Source organism: Primulina eburnea, chromosome 18, assembly GCF_022965805.1.
Source record: "Primulina eburnea isolate SZY01 chromosome 18, ASM2296580v1, whole genome shotgun sequence".
Classification (NCBI taxonomy): domain Eukaryota; kingdom Viridiplantae; phylum Streptophyta; class Magnoliopsida; order Lamiales; family Gesneriaceae; genus Primulina; species Primulina eburnea.
This window is the reverse complement of record NC_133118.1, coordinates 10,816,346-10,836,250: the sequence shown is the minus strand read 5'-3', so window position 1 is coordinate 10,836,250 and position 19,905 is coordinate 10,816,346. Positions and strand designations below refer to the sequence as shown.

The 19,905-nt window shown below is 44.0% G+C and overlaps 2 protein-coding genes across 2 annotated transcripts; both read right to left on the bottom strand.

Moving 5' to 3' along the window:
• Window positions 1-5,024: 5,024 nt before the first annotated feature.
• On the bottom strand, window positions 5,025-6,702 carry LOC140819553 (U-box domain-containing protein 45-like). Its single transcript, XM_073179690.1, has one exon. The coding sequence runs from the start codon at window positions 6,564-6,566 to the stop codon at window positions 5,160-5,162; it is 1,407 nt and encodes a 468-aa protein (XP_073035791.1). The 5' UTR covers window positions 6,567-6,702; the 3' UTR covers window positions 5,025-5,159.
• An 8,716-nt stretch (window positions 6,703-15,418) lies between these two features.
• On the bottom strand, window positions 15,419-19,633 carry LOC140819107 (uncharacterized). Its single transcript, XM_073179117.1, has one exon. It carries the CDS (start codon window positions 19,631-19,633, stop codon window positions 15,419-15,421), a length of 4,215 nt encoding a protein of 1,404 aa, XP_073035218.1.
• Window positions 19,634-19,905: the final 272 nt, after the last annotated feature.

Sequence of the window (19,905 nt, the reverse complement as noted above, 5' to 3'; positions counted from 1 at the left end):
CGCGCCGCGTCGTGTTTTCTTTTGTTTTCTTGTAGTGAAATGTGTCCCTTTGTGTTCGATTTCTGTCATGTTGCTGTCAAGGGGGGGTGTCTGATCATGGCTGCCTTAGGGGCCTATAGCCATGATTAGAACACCTCCATAGCATGTCTATGACGTGACCAAGTCGCCCCTTTGAGGCTTGGCCCACGATGGAAATGTTTTTTTTTTAAATCAAAACATGAACAGCCCCTTCGATCCCCATTTTATTTCAGCATGTGTACTCACGTTTTTGTGGCGTGGTGTGAATCTTGTTTGGCCTCTGGCCCATAGCCACGGTTCATACCATACCCCTTGATATCTAGATCGTGCCATGGTCAACCAAATGGCCACTGGAATGGCCCATGACAGCAAGAACCGCCGCAACATTCCCACGCGCAGATTAGGTGCTCGGCTGGGACGTTTGTTTTGTTTCTTGGGTGGTTCGAATTGTGGCTGGCCTAGGGACCTTAGCCATGGTTGAAATCATTCTTTAGGATGTTGGTAAGAGCCTCTGGTTGGTGGTTCAAGCCCCAATGGTCGGTAGTCTCGAAAAAGACACAAGAAATCGAAGGCACAGCTGCTGTAATTTTTGACAACAAGCGTGTTGCGGTTCAAAGGGGTGTTCCGGGTCCATGGTTGCCTTTTAGCCTAGGGCCTTGGACTGGACAGTGCCTCGTTGAGTTAGGAAGATCATATTTTTGGCCGTTCGAGATTCGGATCATTTTAGAGGTTGTATAAGAATTTACGGTGCAATGTGCCAAAATGACTCTCGAAAGAGCGTTTCACATTTTTGGCCTCCATTCACTAAATTTCGAGTACTGTAAATTTAGGAGCATTATTTCATCATTTTAGGCGTATTTTAATCATGACTATATGATTGTTTGGTATTGGTTCGGATTGATACGGAGTCACGATTAAATACGAAGTCGTTAGACGAAATGGTCTCAGTTTTTGGATTCAATTTATGAGAAATTTATGTTAGAATTAAGAATTTTCAGGGATGATTTTTTACACTTAGAATGATTTTCTAAAAGTGCTATTTTTTTTTTTTTTACTTTAGTGTGTAATTACTATGTAAATTATCATGCTTAATAATAAATGTTGTAGTCGCGGGGGTATGTTGGGTATTTTAAAATTTTGATAGTTTGGTTATTTTTATTATGTAATTATTTTGTGGATTATCATTAAGCAAATTAATTTTTGTAATACGGGTATGTTGGATATTTAAAAATTGATGGACCATGATGTCTATGTTAATCGTTCTAGACCGCATAATCTTGATAATATAGTATAGATATATATATGATAAACTTTGGTTAAAGAATCCATGTGCATCATCAGAACTTTGAATTTGAACTATTGTTAAAATAGCTAAACTTCGTGCTGGATCAGGAATATTTTCGGGACCGAAAATTTTGTTCCCGTCCCTAATTCATCGTATCTCGTTGGTGACGATAATTCGAAATTTCCTTGTGTTATGCAGGTGTTTTCTATGTCATGTTTATTCAATCTATGCAGAGGGTGAAAAAGCTTGATAAATTTGAGAAGATGATATGATAATTCAATTATACGTACAAGTTTCTTTCCTTCTTATTCATTGGTTAAGCCCACACAGGGTGGAAAATATTATTAGAATATAATAGTCGAGAAAAGAAAAAAGTAATATAACTCATAAATATTTATGTAGTTACTTTTATCAATGAGAAATTATTTTCTTCATTTTTTTTCTTTTTTTTAATTGTATTTTTTATTTTTGTTTACAATGAATTGTTTATGAGAAAAAAATTTACTAATTAGAGATGCACACGACCTGAGTCGAGCTCGAGTATAATACTACTCGAACTTGACTTAAACTCGAACAAGTCTTAAATTTAAGCTCGAGATGTGAAAATATTGAGTTACTCGAATTAATACCTTTATGAAAATTCCAGAATTTTCTAAATATATGGTCTTATAGAGGTTGTCACATCTAGAACCTTCTATATTTTTTCTTGTTTTACACTTGTAGAATTATCTAGAATTTACTTGTATATATTAGAATTGTGTATATTAGTATAGATACAAATATCTAGAACCACGCATGTTCCAACTTACAGTGGCCAGACGGACCCGCACCCGTACCCTGACACGGGGTCCGTGCCGTTGTTTTCTTCTCGGCGTCTTTTTTCAGTATCTACACGGACCCCTACACGGATGAGGGCACGGGGTCCGTGCCTTTGGGTTTCACTTAGTGTATATTTCCAGTACCTACACGGACCCTCACCCGGACCCTGACACGGGGTCCATGCCTTTGCTTTCCTTTGGTGTCAATTTCCAGAGCCTACACGGACCCCTACACGGATGTAGGTACGGGGTCCGTGTCCTTCATTTTTGGGGAAAAATAATTTAGTATGCTTTGAGGTTAGACGTCATGGGTTAGTACAATGATTTACAAAGTCGAGTCATGGGAATTGTAGAACGTCCTAAGGAATTGAATGAACTCGTAAGTGAGCATGATTACCTACGTCTAAGTATGCCAGTTAAGCATGTCAATTCATGATCAGTATGTGCAGCAACGGCCCCGATCGAAGTCCAACGAATCCCTCAACTCCAAGTAAGTATGTATGACGTGCAAAGAAAATATGTTTAAGTTTTTTAGGTATGCTAATTGACTTGTGACCAAATTATGAATGGGTTTGGAAGTCGGTAAACGTGGCCGAGGACCTCTCCGCCCCGTTAAATTATGAACGGGTTAGATCGTGGTTGGGAAGCGTTAAATTATGAACGGGGACCAACCAGCCTGTTAAATTATGAACGGGGATCTCATGTATGCGGGAGTGGATACGTCTCTGTCAGCCCAGTACTATGGTGTGTCTGATCAGGCGATTATTATGTATGAGTCACTTGCTTTGAAACATCCTCTATGCAAAATGAAGTCATGTATGTTTTAGTATGCTCAAGTTTGCAGTTATGATCATGAAAGTTTCACATTATGGCACGTCTATATATGTATGCAAGTTCAAGATATTATGCAAGTTCAAGTTTCAAATTATGTACGTTCTATTTTTAAGATGCATGCGATTTTATTATGTAGTACTCGTTATCTCAGTTTATACGTGTTGAGTCTTTAGACTCACTAGACTTGATCGATGCAGGTGACTATGTTGAGGAGACAGGAGGTGATGACCAAGGGGCAGGCTTGGGCTGAGTGGCAGGCTAGACCCGAGGACCGCAATGTTTATGTTTTTTTATGCAAGTTTAAAATACTCTGATTTTTAAATATTTGGAGACAGTTTCATTTAGCAAAATTTTATTGGTGACGGATGATTGTGAGATTTATTTTATGAATTTTGAGTGACGACCGTATGGATGTTTTATTTAAGAAAATTTTTAATTTTTCCGCAAATTTTAAGTATGAGAAGTACGGTTCGTTACATATATGTTAGAGGTTTTTAAGTAACTAGCTGATCATTTCCAGATTATTTTTTGTTCAAAATTTAACCCGGTTGATTTTACTTAAGTTTCAAAAATTCATATTAATTAGAAGTTATATCCAAATATTACGAAAGTTGGCCAAAAAGTCTGAAATATGATCAGGAACGTTCGGCTGCGGGAAAATCGCCGTTCCAGCGGCGCGTGTACCGGCGCATGAGTGGCCTTCCGACGGTCACGCGCGGCCGGTTGTTTTTCAGCATGTGTAACTTTTTATGATCCTGAATTCTCTTATTGAAAGTTTTGTCAAATTCCTAACCGAACGATACCAGATTTAAATATCTTCCTATGGTGAACTAGGGTACTCCGGCATTCCGAAAACTTTAGTTCCGGCAATATTTTGGAATGACGGGCGGTATGTACCTCATCTATGCAACAAGAGGTACAACTTTATTATTCAAGCCGACCTTTAATTTGGTGTGTAGCTATAAGAAAAATAAGAGTAAAGTACCTAGCCTGAATACGGGATACCGTTGCCGTTTTGCGGAATGTCTTTATTTGATTTTCTGGTTTTTGAACGATCTTTTTGTGTCACCTCCAGTGCTATATTGCTTTACGTTATGAGGTGAATAGTTGGTGATTTATTGGGATTTTTCGGAAATAGTATATAGCTTTTTCCTTCTATTTCTTTCTTCCTCTTCTCCTTCTTTTTCCCTTCCTTCTTCCCTTTTTTTTTCCTTCTCTCGGCTGGTCTCGTGGAAAGTGGGGAAAAGGTTTAGCTATTTATAGCTGAATTTCAAGTTTATCGCTCGTTTTATTATTATTATTATTTTATTTATTTATTTATTAAGTAGAAAAAATCTTATGTTTATCCAAACTTAATATTATTATATTCGTGTATCTAATTATTGAACCTAATTATCTTATATTGAACATAATAATTATTGTAATTAATTATTCAAAATATATGTTGAGTTTAATTATAATATTTTATAATATTTTATTATATTTTATTATATTTTGGGTATTTGATTTAGGAATGGGAACCTCATGGTGTTTATTGAATTTTTAAGTGCATTGTGATGTATTTTAATGTATTTCTAGATACTTTGGACAAAAAAAATTTGTACCGACCAAAAATGTGATAAAATTTTAAAAAATGAAAATAGTAAAATTTATACTAATGCATTTATACACCTTTGTTTTTAGGGTGTCACAGGCCCGACTTTCGCTCACCCGATTTACCTGGATCATATCACTCATTATTTTAAATTTTATTTGATTTGTTTGGACAAATGTAATCGGTTTTTTACTCCATGGAAATAAATAATCTGATTTTTGTAATGGCTAGACGTATGATTAATGGATCATTCACATGGAACGCCTTTATCTTGGCTCCCCACCTGTTTCCATCCATTGTTATTCTAACTTAAATTTAGACGTTTTTGAACAAAATATGGCCATTACCCAATTTAATTTTGCCGATTTTCAACTTACTCCCTGGAAATTATAATGGAATTTTCAATTTTCTGTCCCATTTACATCCTTTCTCCAATTAATTTATATCTAACAAAATGAAATAAATCCATCCACAATTAACCTTGTATGCGACTAAATCCCATAAACAAGTCCAAAAATAGCACATACAATGGCTGCCTGCATAAAATCAAAAATGCTAAAGAATTAACAAAAACAACCTTAAGAAACCTAATAACAAAAAGAAAAATCCCTCAAAATGGCAAGCTCTTTGATGTGGAACTCAAAGTGAGGGACTTGAAATGGTCAGAGGGAACAAAATCATGAGGCAAATTAGCCCTCTTCACCATCATCTTCATGTTGTTGCGCAAACTCTGTTGCACTAATTGCTTCACCGCCTTCTTTTCTTGGCTCATCATCTCGTCCTCGTCTCCGAACGGCGACTCATCTCGACGATCAGATTCCATCGACGTCCCAATTAGCGGAGCCGACACTGCTCCACCTCCACTACTGGAAACTTGCTTCCCTTTATCCCCCCTGAAGCATTCTAGCATCCTTGAAGCTCTCTTCTGCGCCAACGGAGTACCTAAAAGAGTTAACTCGAGCAAGGACGAAACGATTCCGGCATCAATCATGGCCTGTCTGTCTCCATATGACTTGTGAGCCATTACTATAAGAATGTAGGTTGCCTTTTCCTGGCACCCTGGTGAATCTGTCCAATTCAGGACATCAACGAGAATCAGAAACGCATCCGGCACGGTACTGATTCGCTTCCGGCCATCGGATACTGCCACTATATTGCTGAGAATCGAGAGGATGATTTCACTAACATCCATGTCTCCAAGATTGTTCACTAGATATGGCACCAGATCAGTTTCCAGCAGAGTATAAATATTCAAAGGCAAGATTGAAAGATTATACAAAGCTCGCAACGAGTCGGTATTCGCAAGGGAACCGACATTTTCGTCCAGATTTTGAAGGGTTTGTACCAAAAATGGGATTGCTCCAGAAGAGCCAATGATTGGCCTATTAGAGTCCAAAGCACTCAATCCAAGAAAATTGGCTACTACTGCCTCCGAAATGGCCGGATTCGGAGCCCCGTTGGGAGATCGAACCAGCTTCAGCATTTTGTGGACAGCACCGGCTTTCACAATGGCAGATTTGTTGGCATCATTGCCAATGGCGAGGTTGAGTAAAGCATAAAGAGCAGTGATCTGAGAGTTGGAAGTGGGATCTTGACCGCCGTCAAGCAACGCCACAAGCGGCGGAATGGCGCCTAGAAGAGCCAGAGTAGTTCTAGCTTGTGGGTTGTCCTTGGTCAGCCGTCTCACCTCCATCGCCGCCTCCACCACCGCCGCCATTGACTCCACCTGCAATTTCTTGGCCACTCTCTTCAGCCCTCCCAGCTCCTGTTCCTTCCTCCTCACCTCCTCATTCTCCCACCATTCCGGCTGCTTCAAAAGCTCCGACAACTTCTCCGATCCGGGCTGTTTCTTATCTCCCGTCCTCTTCCACCGACTATTTCCCTGAATACCACATCCTCCGCCGCCGCAACGCACGCTGTCAATGATCAAAGACCAGAGCTTCACGGGGCGGTCCAGCACCACCGAATCCGAGTCCTTGCCGCCTCCACAGTTCACCATTGCTTCCGGAAACATCATATCCACCTACATATGCATGGTTTACACCTAAATCCTAGGAAAAACACAAAGTTGAGGAATTTTTCACTGTAAATCAATGTGTTTTCGTGGGGTCTTGTGGCTTTACAGGGTAGTAGGGGGTAGTTAGTCAAACATTTTTTTAAAAAAAATTGATCTTCTAATTCCAATGTATATTTAAAAATGAAGATTGTTTTAAAATAATTAAATTTGATCAAAATTATAGGGATAGGTGCGAGAAAATGTATCAATAATTTGATTTGTCACATTATATAATATAATATAATAGCCATAACGAATAAGAATTGTTATTTATAGTGGAACTGTAGATTGGAGAAGGTTAGAGAGAGACAGAAACGAGACAAGAGTTGATCGAACTATTGAAAATCTGAGTGTATTGTGACGGTAGAGTAGATGCTACCTGTGGGGGCAGTGCCCTCACAGGATCTCAGCCATTGATTTTACATGGTGATTAAATTTGGGTCTTTGATCACTTCATGGGGTGTATGTGTGTTTAAATCTGGGTCTTTGATCACCTCATGGGGGCAGTGCCTCACAAGGTAGGGTGAAATAAACCTATTGTGACTTAGTTTTAAAAAAAAATCCACAAGTTAATTTACATAAATGTTCATCTGTTTTAAGTATAAATATACCGTTAAATTTGATTACATATTTACACTTACTTACAACAAATTAAATCTATCAATTCTCATCAGTCGACTTTAAACCTAAATCATCTTTCGTCTAACAATAATCTGGTAATGTTAACGTTTATTTCGATTTATTGCTTTGTTCGTCGATCGTGTTCGTCGATCGACTAGTTGAAGAAGAAAGTGTCGACCAAAGAAATGTTTTTTGGTTGACCAAAACTTGAGTCGACCCAATCGTGGGTCGACCTATTTTTAGGTCGACCAATGTTTTTTCGGTCGACCAAGCGTGGGTCGACCCAGTGCTTTGTTGGGACGTCGGTTTTCTCGTGTCCAAAACGCAACGAAAGTTTAATTTTTTTTATTTTTGACATTCAAAGCAATTTTTGGACACTCATATGGTTTAAATGATATAATCATACATAAGGAGTTTAGTAATATACATTTAAACCATATGAGTGTCTAAATACTCCGGTATTAAAGGATTCTCTTATTGAAAATCTCTACGAACTTTCTTCAAATCTCCTTCTTTAATTTTCGAATCAGGTCCACGACTGATTTACTGATTCCTCTTCTAACTTGCACTAGGAAATTAGAAGCTATTTTGCGTTGAGATGGAACACAAAGAAGAAATCGAGTCAATATTATAAACCGAATTTTTTTCTTGCAAATTTTGGGATTTTGAGAGCACCACTCTTTGATTATTTTCTAATCTTTTGTTTACTTAATTAATTACATAATTAAGTTAATTACAGATTTCAAAATTGCATCCCATATCACAGTCAATCTCGTTACATATATATTTATGAGAATGATGTGATCCGGATAAAATGAATGAGCAGGGTCGGGTGCTTCACCGGGTCAAATCAAGAATTTATAGTGTTTGGGAAACTGAACAAGGTAGATGGCTTCGCTCGTGACCTGCAAACAATAAAAGGAACTCGTGAATGGGCGCCGGGAGGGTGTCCGGCGTGACCACTCCGATGCTTAAGTCAGCAGGTTTATCGAGGGAAAAACTTAAAGCAATATGTATGGATGCTTGAGAGTGAAGAAATTTTCAGACCTGTAAAATGTCGACAATACCTGCTATTTGAAGAGAAGCCGGGGTTACCTTGATGCGCGTGCTCACCTACTACTTGTACCTTCGGACGTTGACGGCCTGTCGGGTCTCTTTCTACCCGATAGCTTCGTGGGTACTCCAAGAATAAGGGACGTTGACTGCATGTCCAGTCCCTTTCTTCTCCATATTTTCGGGGATACGCTCAGGTGAAAGAGGTTGACTTCCCGTCCAGTCGTTTTCTTCCTTATAATCTATAGGATCTTCTGAACCAGTGACTCGAGTATTGAGCCCTTATCTTTAGCACGAAAACCCGGCCCCTAGTTACCCGGGAAGTGAGTAAATACCCGGTCATGCATGGAGTGACCAGTCAAACAAAACTTCCCGGGTCATTCGAGACCCGGGCCCTTATAGGGGTATCACCACCCATCCCTAAAATAGTCGGGCTAGAGTTTCACTCGCTGTCCCGATTGGTGTGAAACAATTCACAGCGTGTAATAGCATCGGGGCCTTTAAATATCCCGTAGAAGAGATGTCACGCCTGGATGGTTTGTCTCCCGGACCCGAATGAACGCTACAACGAGGTGCACCCAAAATTAATTCCTACTTGAAATCGCTCCACATTCCGAGAAATGGATAAGTCTGACACCTCGACGGCTGTGCACGTCTTTTCACCTCCCGGCACAATTTTCAAAACCTATCTCAACCGTTCAGGCATCCTGAAGATCAGCGGTCATTATTAATTTGTTCTTATTATAAATAATGCCTTACCCACTCGCCATCATATCCACAAAGTGTTGCTAGCAATATATAATGGCAGGTACTAGTGGTCCTAATGTCCCCGATCTGGCGGAAGAGTTCAGAAATGCGTCTGCGGAAAGGCAAAAAACGGAAATAGAGGAGGAGGTCTTTCACAAAATTCTTGCCTTCTGGGAGGTGCTGCAGGAGTTACAACTTCTCTACTACTGTGGAGAGGCCAATACTCCCCGGTTGCTGGCGAAAGTGGAGAAGTATCGGGAGTACCTAAACCTTTCCGAGTTGGGGGATCCTTTTGAAGAGGATCACATGTACGAACTGATGCTCCGAAAAGAGAGGAACATTCTCAACGACATCACTGACACCAAGAGCTATGAAGGAAGGGCTACACGAGAAGTGAGAAGTTGGATGCATCTGTGGAAAGCCTTCGTAGAGGAGGCATATTTTGATGTAATCCGAAGTAATTTCGTTAAATAAAATTATTATCTGAGTGTAATATCTTTGCACCGCTTTGTCTGATGGAAGTCCCCCGGGCTGTATAACTTGACTAACAAAATTAACCAATAATAAGTAACGAAAGGAGACGTGAGGATTTCGTACCTAAAACAAAAAGGGTGCCCGAGCTCCGCATCTCTCGGGTTTGTAATAATATGCCGGGACCTCGAATCTCCCGGTCTTAAGATAACATGTCGGGGATTAAAATCTCCCGGGCCTAAGAGAAAATGTTACCCCGCTCATCGAGATGCCCTGATTGTCACGTTGAGGGGTGTCGGCCTTAATCACTTACGGGTGACGCTTCGTATTTCGGAGAATGAACGAGAGCCAACGCCTCGACAAACGCGTGTGTCCTTTCCTCTTCTGACGACTGGTATTCCAATACCTTGATATTCGCACCAATCTCTTCGCCTACCCAGGTAATAAATGTTACGTGCCTATAAATACAGGAAGGCATGAGGAGGTAAAAGATAACACCTTCGTCATGGCAAGCTCGAGCGAATCTACAGCACACAGTGGCATATACGTCCCAGCAGCCACCATCCTGCATCCCCACCTGGAGGGTCTGAAGAGGACCATCGAGGAATTGGTCCTGTCAAAGGTAATGTCTCGGTGGCATAAGATCCAAGATCTTGATGCCTCGCTCCAGGAGGGTTTGGCCTTCACCCGGGCACAAAGGGCCGTGGCAAGGAGGTACAAACGAGAACTCGAAGTGAACCAAGTTGCAGAACTAGCTACTGATGAAGTTCTGCTTCATGCGATGCTGCTGAAGGAAGGGCGTCAATTGGAGAAGATTTCATCCTCTGAGTCTTTTAACATCGCCCAGTCTCCTGAGCTAACCCACTGGTTCCGTGAGTGGCAGCATGTCGTAGCTGTACTGATAGTTGGTGCTAGGCATGAACGATTCCTTTATGAATAAAATTTGCTCATCTATTTCACTTTTTTCTTCGCATGTTAATTCAATGATAAACCGAATATAATTTGTAAATACGCGACTAAATCATCCAGAACAAAAATCTCATCTACCCTGAATAAAGTATTAGGGTTCCGTTTGGCATAAAACGCCGGGGCCCTGAATTTCCCGGATTTAAAATAATTTGCCGGGGCCTGAAACCTCCCGGCCTCAAAATAATGTGCCGGGGCCTTAAACCTCCCGGACTTAAAATAATGTGTCGGGGCCTAAAACCTCCCGGACTTAAAATAATGTGCCGGGGCCTTAAACCTCCCGGACTTAAAATAATGTGCCGGGGCCTAAAACCTCCCGGACTTAAAATAATGTGCCGGGGCCTTAAACCTCCCGGGCTTAAAATAATGTGCCGGGGCCTAAAACCTCCCGGACTTAAAATAATGTGCCGGGGCCTTAAACCTCCCGGGCTTAAAATAATGTGATAACACTTCATACCCCTAGGCGATCGACGCAGGGTTAAAAGGATACGGGTCCTACTGAACAACTGTCATAATCGGTTTGCATTCCGAGTAAATAAGCCATCATGACGTCTCGATCTGCGTAACTCTCCTTTCATTCTGCCCGTTGCGGTTTTCGAGGCGCATCGAAACCGCACATGTGTTCACTCAATCGACGGTCCCGATCATTTCCCGTCTCCTATATATAGCGACCCTAGGTATTCCCAAAAACCACTTTCGAATCAGCATCCTTGGCGAAGCCCTTGCAAATTCTTTTCTCGCAGTTCCGGTATTCAAAGTTTTCTTGCTCCGACGATCTTCCACCGCATCTGTAAGTTCTTCCTTTCCATCATGTCTAACTCTACTTCCTCTACCTCTGGGGCCAATGCGCGAGGCTCGGCGGGGTATGAATCTGCTGCTCTTCGTTCTGATTCGTCTCCTTCTCCTACTTCTCGCCGCCCTTCTATCCAGACTGTCCAAAAGCCTATAAGTTCAAAACCCCAATATTCTTCGAGATCTTCTAAACCTTCTTCTTCGGGCACATCCCGGATCCCCAAAGGGGATAAGGGTAAAGGTAAAGCCCGGGCTTCCAACCACCCTTTAGCCGAGGCCCCCGAGATTCCATGGTTCTCTTCTCTGAAAAGCTCCCTGCGACCCGGAGCAGAGAAAGAGCTTCGAACCCTAGGGGTCATTCCCTCTTCTTATCCCATTCTTATACCCGGACCTTCTGACCGGGCGGATCAACCCCCCTCGGGTTATATTACCTTTTTTCGGGACCAACTCTGCAACGGTCTTCGATTTCCCATTGCTCCGTTCTACATCGAGGTTGCCAAATTCTTTGGTGTACCTATCAACCAATTTCATCCCAACTCTTTCCGAATCATGGCTTCGGTTTTTGTTCTCTTCCGTACGCATGATTTGGTAATAAATTCCAAAGTTCTGCATTACTTCTTTATTTGTAGATTAGGAGACAATGCCTTTTCCCTCTCTGCTCGGCTTAATGCCCGCTTTCTTGATGACATCCCTTCCTCTCAAAAGGGGTGGAAAGGAAGATATTTTTTCATTCGTCTCCCGGGTTCCCTTGATTGTTCAACCGAGTTTCTCCCTTCTCTTCCCCCTCAACCAGAACTTCCTCAAGCATACAAATCTGAAGAGTTTTATGTCCGAAGCCTCGCCCTGGTAGAGGGTAGAAAGTTTTCTTCCTCCGTCCTCATTGCCCAAGAACAACTGGTTGCTTATCACTTAAGTGCCCGGGTTGAGGACCCGATTGACCAAGTAATTGATGAAGTTGCTGGCTCGGGCCTTCAACCTGGTAACCTTCCTTTACATGTTGTGCGATTATTCCCTAGCTTTGTATTTGCATTTGGATTTTACCCTTTTCTGCTCTTTATGCAGATTTAATGGAAGAGGCTTTTGCCAAGAGATGGGCAGCCGAGAAGGCGGCCAAGGAGAAGAAAAGGGCAGCCCGAAAGGCTGCTGCTGAAAAGAGAGCAGAGGATGCGGCGGCTCGGGTGAAGGAGACGGCCCAGGTGCAACTTAAGAGAGCGGCGCCTGAATCCAGGGAAGACGATGAGGACCTCCTCCCTCTTAGCCAGAGGCCAAGAAAAGTCATGACCATCCCGGTGGTGACTCTTAGCGAGGATGATCAAGCGGGAGGTCAGGCTTCCTTTCAAGCGATTCAGTCAGACACGCCTCCCCCTCTGCGCGATGACCAGGCACCTCTCCAAGAACCTTCCCAGGAATCTCTCCGAGGGCATGTCCAAGAATCTTTCCAGGGGTCTCTCCAAGAGCCTGTCCAAGAATCTTTCCGGGGGCCCCACCTTCCTTTGCAGCCCAGCGAGTCTGTCTTCTCCGCCAGAGGAGATTCCCGGGTCGGGGCAGACTTCCTCAAACAAATGCTTCTTCCTACTGATCAAGCCTTTCTGCAGAGCATGCCGCCCACCCCCCGATGCTTGGATGGCTTAAACAAACTTCTGGCTGTAAGCTTTTTCCTTCCCCTCTCTTCTCTCTCTCTCTTTTTTTTTTCTTTTTTTTTTTTTTTTTTTTACCTGCCAACCTTGCTTTCTCTTCGAAAAACAGGGTGCACATATGTTAATGTCAGCTTATGAAGAGGTGTCCTCCTTAGCCAACCACCAAGCCCCCAAACTCCAGGCCTTCCAAGAGACGCACGAGCTTATTCGAGTGGAGCTTGCTCATTTGAAGAGATTCCATTCGGAGACAGTGGCAACCCTTCAGGGTTCTGCGGAACTTGCACAGGCGGAGCTGGCCAAAGCCCGGGAGGAGCTAAACGAAAGTCATATCAGGGAGGAGACTCTTCAAAAGCATCAATTGATTCTCGATCGCGAGAACGCCTCCCTGATGGCTACCGTAGAAGAACAAATGTCCCGGGCTGAAAGAGCAGAGCAGGCTCTAGCTGAGTCTGAGCTCCAAAAAGAACAACTACGGACTTCCTTCCTGGAATCCTCAGAGTTCAAGGCGGCTGTTGAGGATCGAGCCTATCCTTTCTTTAAGATCGGCTTCAAAAGGTGCCTTCAACAATTCCAGGAAGCCGAGCTCGTCCCCAAGGATAGAGCCAACTTTCCGGATTTCGGGCTAGCCATTGCATCTCTTGCAGGAGCCGGGGTGGGAGGCAATGAAAGTACATCCGAAGAGGAGGACGGAGAGGAAACTGCAGAGGAGGAAAAGCAGGAGAAGCCCGTAGAGGAGGAGGAAAAAGGAAAACCTGGAGAGGCAGAAGCGGAGTAAATAGAGAAGCCAACAGAAGACGAGAAAAGGCCAGAAAACAGCCCGGCTAATATAGAATAGGCTTGTAATCTTTTTATTTTCAAGCTCACTCCCCGCTTTCGGGCTTCGTAGTAATGCAATATTTCCTTTCCTTTTATCCTTCTTCGCAACATTTTTAAAGATTCAGTACTCGATCCTTATGTGACCAGGATATTCTTGTTTTAACAAATCTAACAATTGGCCAAATGTTGAGAACTAACTAAGATACCAAATTAGGTGAACGGGCATTAGCCTTCCGCGCTTTAAATGGATATCTGTGATGTGAGTGCTTGGAACGAACGGGCACTTATCAGGATGTAGTGCCCGGGGTTTGTGAGGAGCTAGGGTGTGGAACCTTAGACCGGGGAACAGGTCCCGGGACTTTGGAATGGTCGAGGTACGGAGCCCCGAGCCAGGGAGTTGTACCCTGGGCTTATGTAAAACTAAGGTGCGGAACCTTAGGCCGGGGAACAGGTCCCGGGACTTTTGAATGGTCGAGGTACGGAGCCCCGAGCCAGGGAGTAGTACCCTGGGCTTATGTAAAACTAAGGTGCGGAACCTTAGGCCGGGGAACAGGTCCCGGGACTTTGGAATGGTCGAGGTACGGAGCCCCGAGCCAGGGGGTAGTACCCTGGGCTTATGTATCTTCAGTTTTACGTAATATCACTTATAGTAGACAAAAGTATGAGAAAGACGATCCTTTATTATTTCTTCCAAGTGAAAATTACATCTGCACATTGGCTAAGCATAATATTTTTTCAAATGAAGTACATTCCAAGGTCTCTTAAGAAGTTTACCCTGAGCATCTTCTAGGTAAAAAGATCCTGAACTGACTCTTCTGATGACTTTGTAAGGCCCCTCCCATCGAGCCTCGAGCTTGCCTACATCCCCAGCTGGATTAACCTTCTTCATTACCAAGTCCCCTATCTGTAAGTCTCGAACCCGGACCTTTTTGTTGTAGGATTTCATGACCCGGTTTCGATATGCCTCCATCCGGATCATGGCTTGGTCCCTCTTTTCCTCTAATAGGTCCAGCTCCATTGCACGGCTATCCTCATTGTTGCTTGGGTAAGATTCTACCCGGGCAGATGTTTGACCGATCTCAACAGGAAGGATGGCCTCCGATCCATACACTAGGCTGAACGGAGTTTCTTGAGTAGGTGCCCGAGGAGTAGTCCTGTATGCCCATAGTACACTAGGTAATTCTTCTACCCAATCCTTCCCTTTGCCTTGCAGTCTGGTCTTTAAAGCCTGTACAATGATTCTGTTTACAACTTCTGTCTGCCCATTGGCCTGAGGGTATGCAACAGAAGTGAAGGACTGGGTGATCTTCATTTCCTGGCACCAAGATGTTATTTCTTTTCCTTGAAACTGTCTCCCATTATCCGAGATCAATCGCCGGGGTATGCCGAAGCGACATACTATATTCTTCCATAAAAATTTTAAAACCTCTTGCTCGGTGATCTTAGCCAGGGCTTCGGCTTCCACCCATTTGGAGAAATAATCCACAGCCACCAACAAGAATTTTTTCTGGGCTCGAGCAACTGGAAATGGGCCGACTATATCCATACCCCACTGATCAAAAGGACAAGATGCCCAAATAGGCTTCATAGGAGTGGCTGGGCTGTGTTGAAAGTTGGAATGATGTTGACAGCTTTCGCAAGTCCGGACCACTCGAGCCGAATCATGGTGAAGAGTCGGCCACCAGAACCCGGCTAGCATCGCCTTTCGAGCTAAAGATGTTCCCCCAAATGCTCACCACAGCATCCTTCATGAATCTCTTGAAGAACATAAATCTCTTCCTTCCCGCTCAAGCACTTCAACAATGGTCCCTGGAATGATCTCCTGTATAAGAGATTATTTAAGAGAACAAACCTGGGGGCTTGTCTTTTTATTCTCTGGGCTCGAGCTCTTTCCTCGGGCAATTCATTGTCCCGGATGAACTTGATCAGAGGGGTCATCCAAGAATCCTCGGGCGCTGTCAATATTTCTTCTTCTTCAATAGTTAAAACTGCTCGGGAAACAAATAAAACCTCCCGGGTGTTGTCTTCAGACAAAGAAGCAGCCATTTTTGCTAAGGCATCAGCCTCTCCATTTTCTTCTCGGGGTATCTGTTCGATGCTCCAATCCGCAAATATGACTGTCTGGGCCTTGATGAGATGCAAATATTTGAGCATTTTGTCGTCCTTGACCTCATACACGCCCTTGATCTGCTGAGTAATCAATTGTGAATCGGAATACAATATAATCCTAGCCGCTCCGATTTCTCGAGCAGCTCGGATGCCGGCTAGAACAGCCTCATATTCTGCTTCATTATTTGTTACCCGGGAACCAATCTTGACTGCCAGTTTAATCTTCTCTCCCGATGGGGAGATTATCACGACTCCGACTCCACATCCAAGCAAACAAGAAGCCCCATCTACAAACACCCTCCATCTCTCTTCCTCGGCAGGTTGAATCATCTCAGATAAGAAATCGGATAAAGCTTGCGCTTTTATGGCCAGCCGGGGTTTATACTCAATATCGTATTCCCCCAATTCCACATTCCATTTGACCATCCGCCCGGATACTTCAGAATGAGTCATAATCCTTCCAAGCGGGCTGTTAGTAAGAACGATAATAGGATGTGATAGAAAATAAGGCCGCAATTTCCGGGCAGTCACAACTAAAGCCAGGGCCATCTTCTCCACTTCACTATACCGCAACTCGGGACCTCTTAGGGCGTGACTGACGTAATATACAGGCTTTTGATCCGAGCCCTCTTCCTTTATTAAGACAGAGCTGACAGCATATTCAGTAGTGGATAAATATACAAACAATTTATCCCCGGGCTCAGGCTTTACCAGAACTGGAAGCTCGGCTAGATGCTTTTTAAGATCTTGGAAAGCCTGCTCGCACTTGTCATCCCATCCGAACTTTTGGGCTTTTCTGAGAACCTGAAAGAAGGGATAACTTTTGTGGGCTGACCGAGATATAAACCGAGATAGGGAGGCAATTCTCCCGGTCAGCTTCTGCACTTCTTTGACAGATCGGGGAGAAGGCATACATAAAACAGACTTCACTTTTTCTTGGTTGACCTCAATCCCCCGCTCTGTCACTATAAAACCCAAGAACTTACCACTCTTGACTCCAAAAATACATTTAGCAGGATTGAGTTTGATTCCATAAGATGTCAGAGTGGTAAAGGTTTCTTCCAAATCAGCAATAAAATTCATCACCTCTTTTGACTTTCCCAGAATATCATCCGCATATACCTCCAGATTCCTCCCCAGCTGCTTCTCAAAGACTTTATCCATTAAACGCTGATATGTGGCCCCTGCATTTTTCAACCCGAAAGGCATCACAACATAACAAAATGTACCTCCTGAGGTGATGAAACTGGCCTTGTCTTGATCATGTTTTGCTAAGGGAATTTGATGATATCCCTGATAAGCATCCATGAAACTGAGCAGCTCGAAGCCTGAGGTGGAATCCACCAACTGGTCAATCCGGGGCAATGGGTAATGATCCTTGGGACAAGCTTTATTGAGGTCCCGAAAATCAACACACATCCTCCATTTCCCGGCAGCTTTGGGTACCAGCACCACATTTGAGAGCCAGGTAGGAAATTGCACCTCCCGGATGTGGCCGGCTTGCAGCAACTCTTTCACTTGTTCATCAATAACTTTGTCTTTCTCGGGACCAAAGTGTCTCTTCTTCTGTTTGATCGGGCGAGCTCCCGGGAGAATGTTTAATTGATGCTCAGATACCAGGGGTGAAATCCCTGTTAGTTCCTGCTGGGACCAGGCAAACACATGAATATTAGTCTTTAAACAGTTAAGTAAACTGACCCGGGTGGATATATCAAGGTCTCGGGCCACCCGGATCTGTCGGCCTGGTCCTATCTCCACAGCTTCCTGCTCTTCCTCTGCTACAAAATGGACCTCTCCTTTCTCCACTCCATCCTTCCAAACCTCCTCCACCCTGGGCTTCTTCCCCTCCTTTTTCGACTTGCCCTGATCTGCCCGGATACCCTCCACATAACATTTTCGGGAAGAGGGTTGATCTCCACGAACTTCTCCCACCTGGCTTCCCACTGGAAATTTGATTTTCTGATGATAAGTAGATGCTACTGCTTTCAACTCATTCATGGCCGGTCTCCCCAGAATGATATTGTAAGACGATGGGGAGTCCACCACTGTGAAGGTGGTCATGACCGTCTTCTTGATGTCCCGGGAGCCCAGAGTGAGTGGCAGAACAATCTCTCCCTCCGGATAAACTGCATGTCCAGCAAAACCGAAAAGGGCAGTCTCCACAGCTTCCAACTTAAACCCTTGCAAATCCATCTGCACTAAGGCCTCTTTGAAAATTACATTGACCGAACTGCCGGAGTCCACAAAGACTCTCAGAATGTCGTAGTTGGCCACCCTGGCTTGGATAACCAAAGCGTCATTGTGGGGCATGTTTATTCCCCTTAGGTCCTCCGGGCCAAAGCTGATCACAGCCTCGTTCCTCCTGGATCCTTCCACCTCCAGACACTCCCGCCTACTTCTTGATTTCCTGGCCCGGTTTGAATCTCCATCGGTGGATCCTCCCGATATCATCTTAATCAATCCAGCAACGGGGGATGAAGGGCTCCTCTTTTCAGATTCTGGCTCCCTCCTCCCACCCATATGGTTTCTCGGGTTATTTCTTGAGTCTACTCGAGCATGAGATACTGGTGGCCGGGGGGTCCAAGGTGGACCTCTCGACCTCTTGGTATACTGGTCATGCCCCTGATTGGTGGGTGGGACGTAACCTCTTTTCAAAGCTTTACAATTCTCGGTGCTATGCTGACACATACCATGCCTGGTGCAAAATCCACTTTTCCCGGGTTGGGACAGCTGATGACTAGGAATTGGATCCCTACTGCATTCCTGCACTTCTCTTTCACGGATAATTTTCAAAGGCACATGCGGGGAAAAGTGTCCTGGATTACCCCGCCGCGGTCCCCTCTCCTCGGGCCTAGGTGCCCGGTCCCCTCTTTCCTTCCTGATGGCTTCCCTCTTCTGTCTCTGGGCTTCTTCCATATTGATATATTTCTCTGCCCGAGACAGCAAGTCCTCAAAATCTTCAGGCACTTTTTTCGTTAATGACTTGAAAAACTCACTCTCCTTTAGGCCTTGAGTGAAGGCAGTGGTTTTTGTTTCTGTAGCACAAGTTGGTACATCCAAGGCTACTTTGTTGAACCTCTTGATATACATCCTCAAACTTTCCTCCGGCCCCTGTCTCACTTCGAACAAACTGAAAGCAGTTTTCTTATACTTCTTACTGCTGCTGAAATGGTGTAAGAAGGCTTTCTGGAAATCCTCGAATGATTTAATACTCAATGGAGCCAATCCATCGAACCATCTCTGAGCTGAGTCCACCAGCGTGGTCAAGAATACTTTACACTTGATCCTATCGGTGTAACAGTGCAGCATAGCCATATTTTCGAACCTAGCCAAGTGCTCTTCCGGGTCCTCATTTCCATCATACGCCTTTACCTTAGCAGATTTAAAGTTTCCAGGAAGAGGTTCCCGGATGATAGCCTCAGCAAATGGTCGTCCTTTGATAGACGCTCGAGAAGTTCCGCGATTTTCCAGCTGTCCTTCCAAAACTTTCATTTTTTGTTTTAACTCCAGCATCTCTTCGACCATCGTTGGTGACTTAGAGCCAGCAGAAGATTCCTCCACTTCTCCCCTCTTCTCCTCTTCCCTCAATTCCTGCTGCTGTTCCTGCTCTTTTTCTGGTTCCTTCTCGGGTGGTACATCATGGTGGGAGGCTTCCCGCCTAGCCATAGCTCTTTCTACGGCTTCATTAATGCGCCTATCAAACTCCGCTGGAGTCATAGTGATAAGATCGGGGGGAGCGTCCTCTGGTATCGAATGATTCGCGTCAACTCCCTGGACCCGGGAAGTATTCTGGTTAGTTTTCCTCGTGTGAGCCATATCAACGCCCTAGTCTCAAGTTTCCCACAGACGGCGCCAATGATGTGATCCGGATAAAATGAATGAGCAGGGTCGGGTGCTTCACCGGGTCAAATCAAGAATTTATAGTGTTTGGGAAACTGAACAAGGTAGATGGCTTCGCTCGTGACCTGCAAACAATAAAAGGAACTCGTGAATGGGCGCCGGGAGGGTGTCCGGCGTGACCACTCCGATGATTAAGTCAGCAGGTTTATCGAGGGAAAAACTTAAAGCAATATGTATGGATGCTTGAG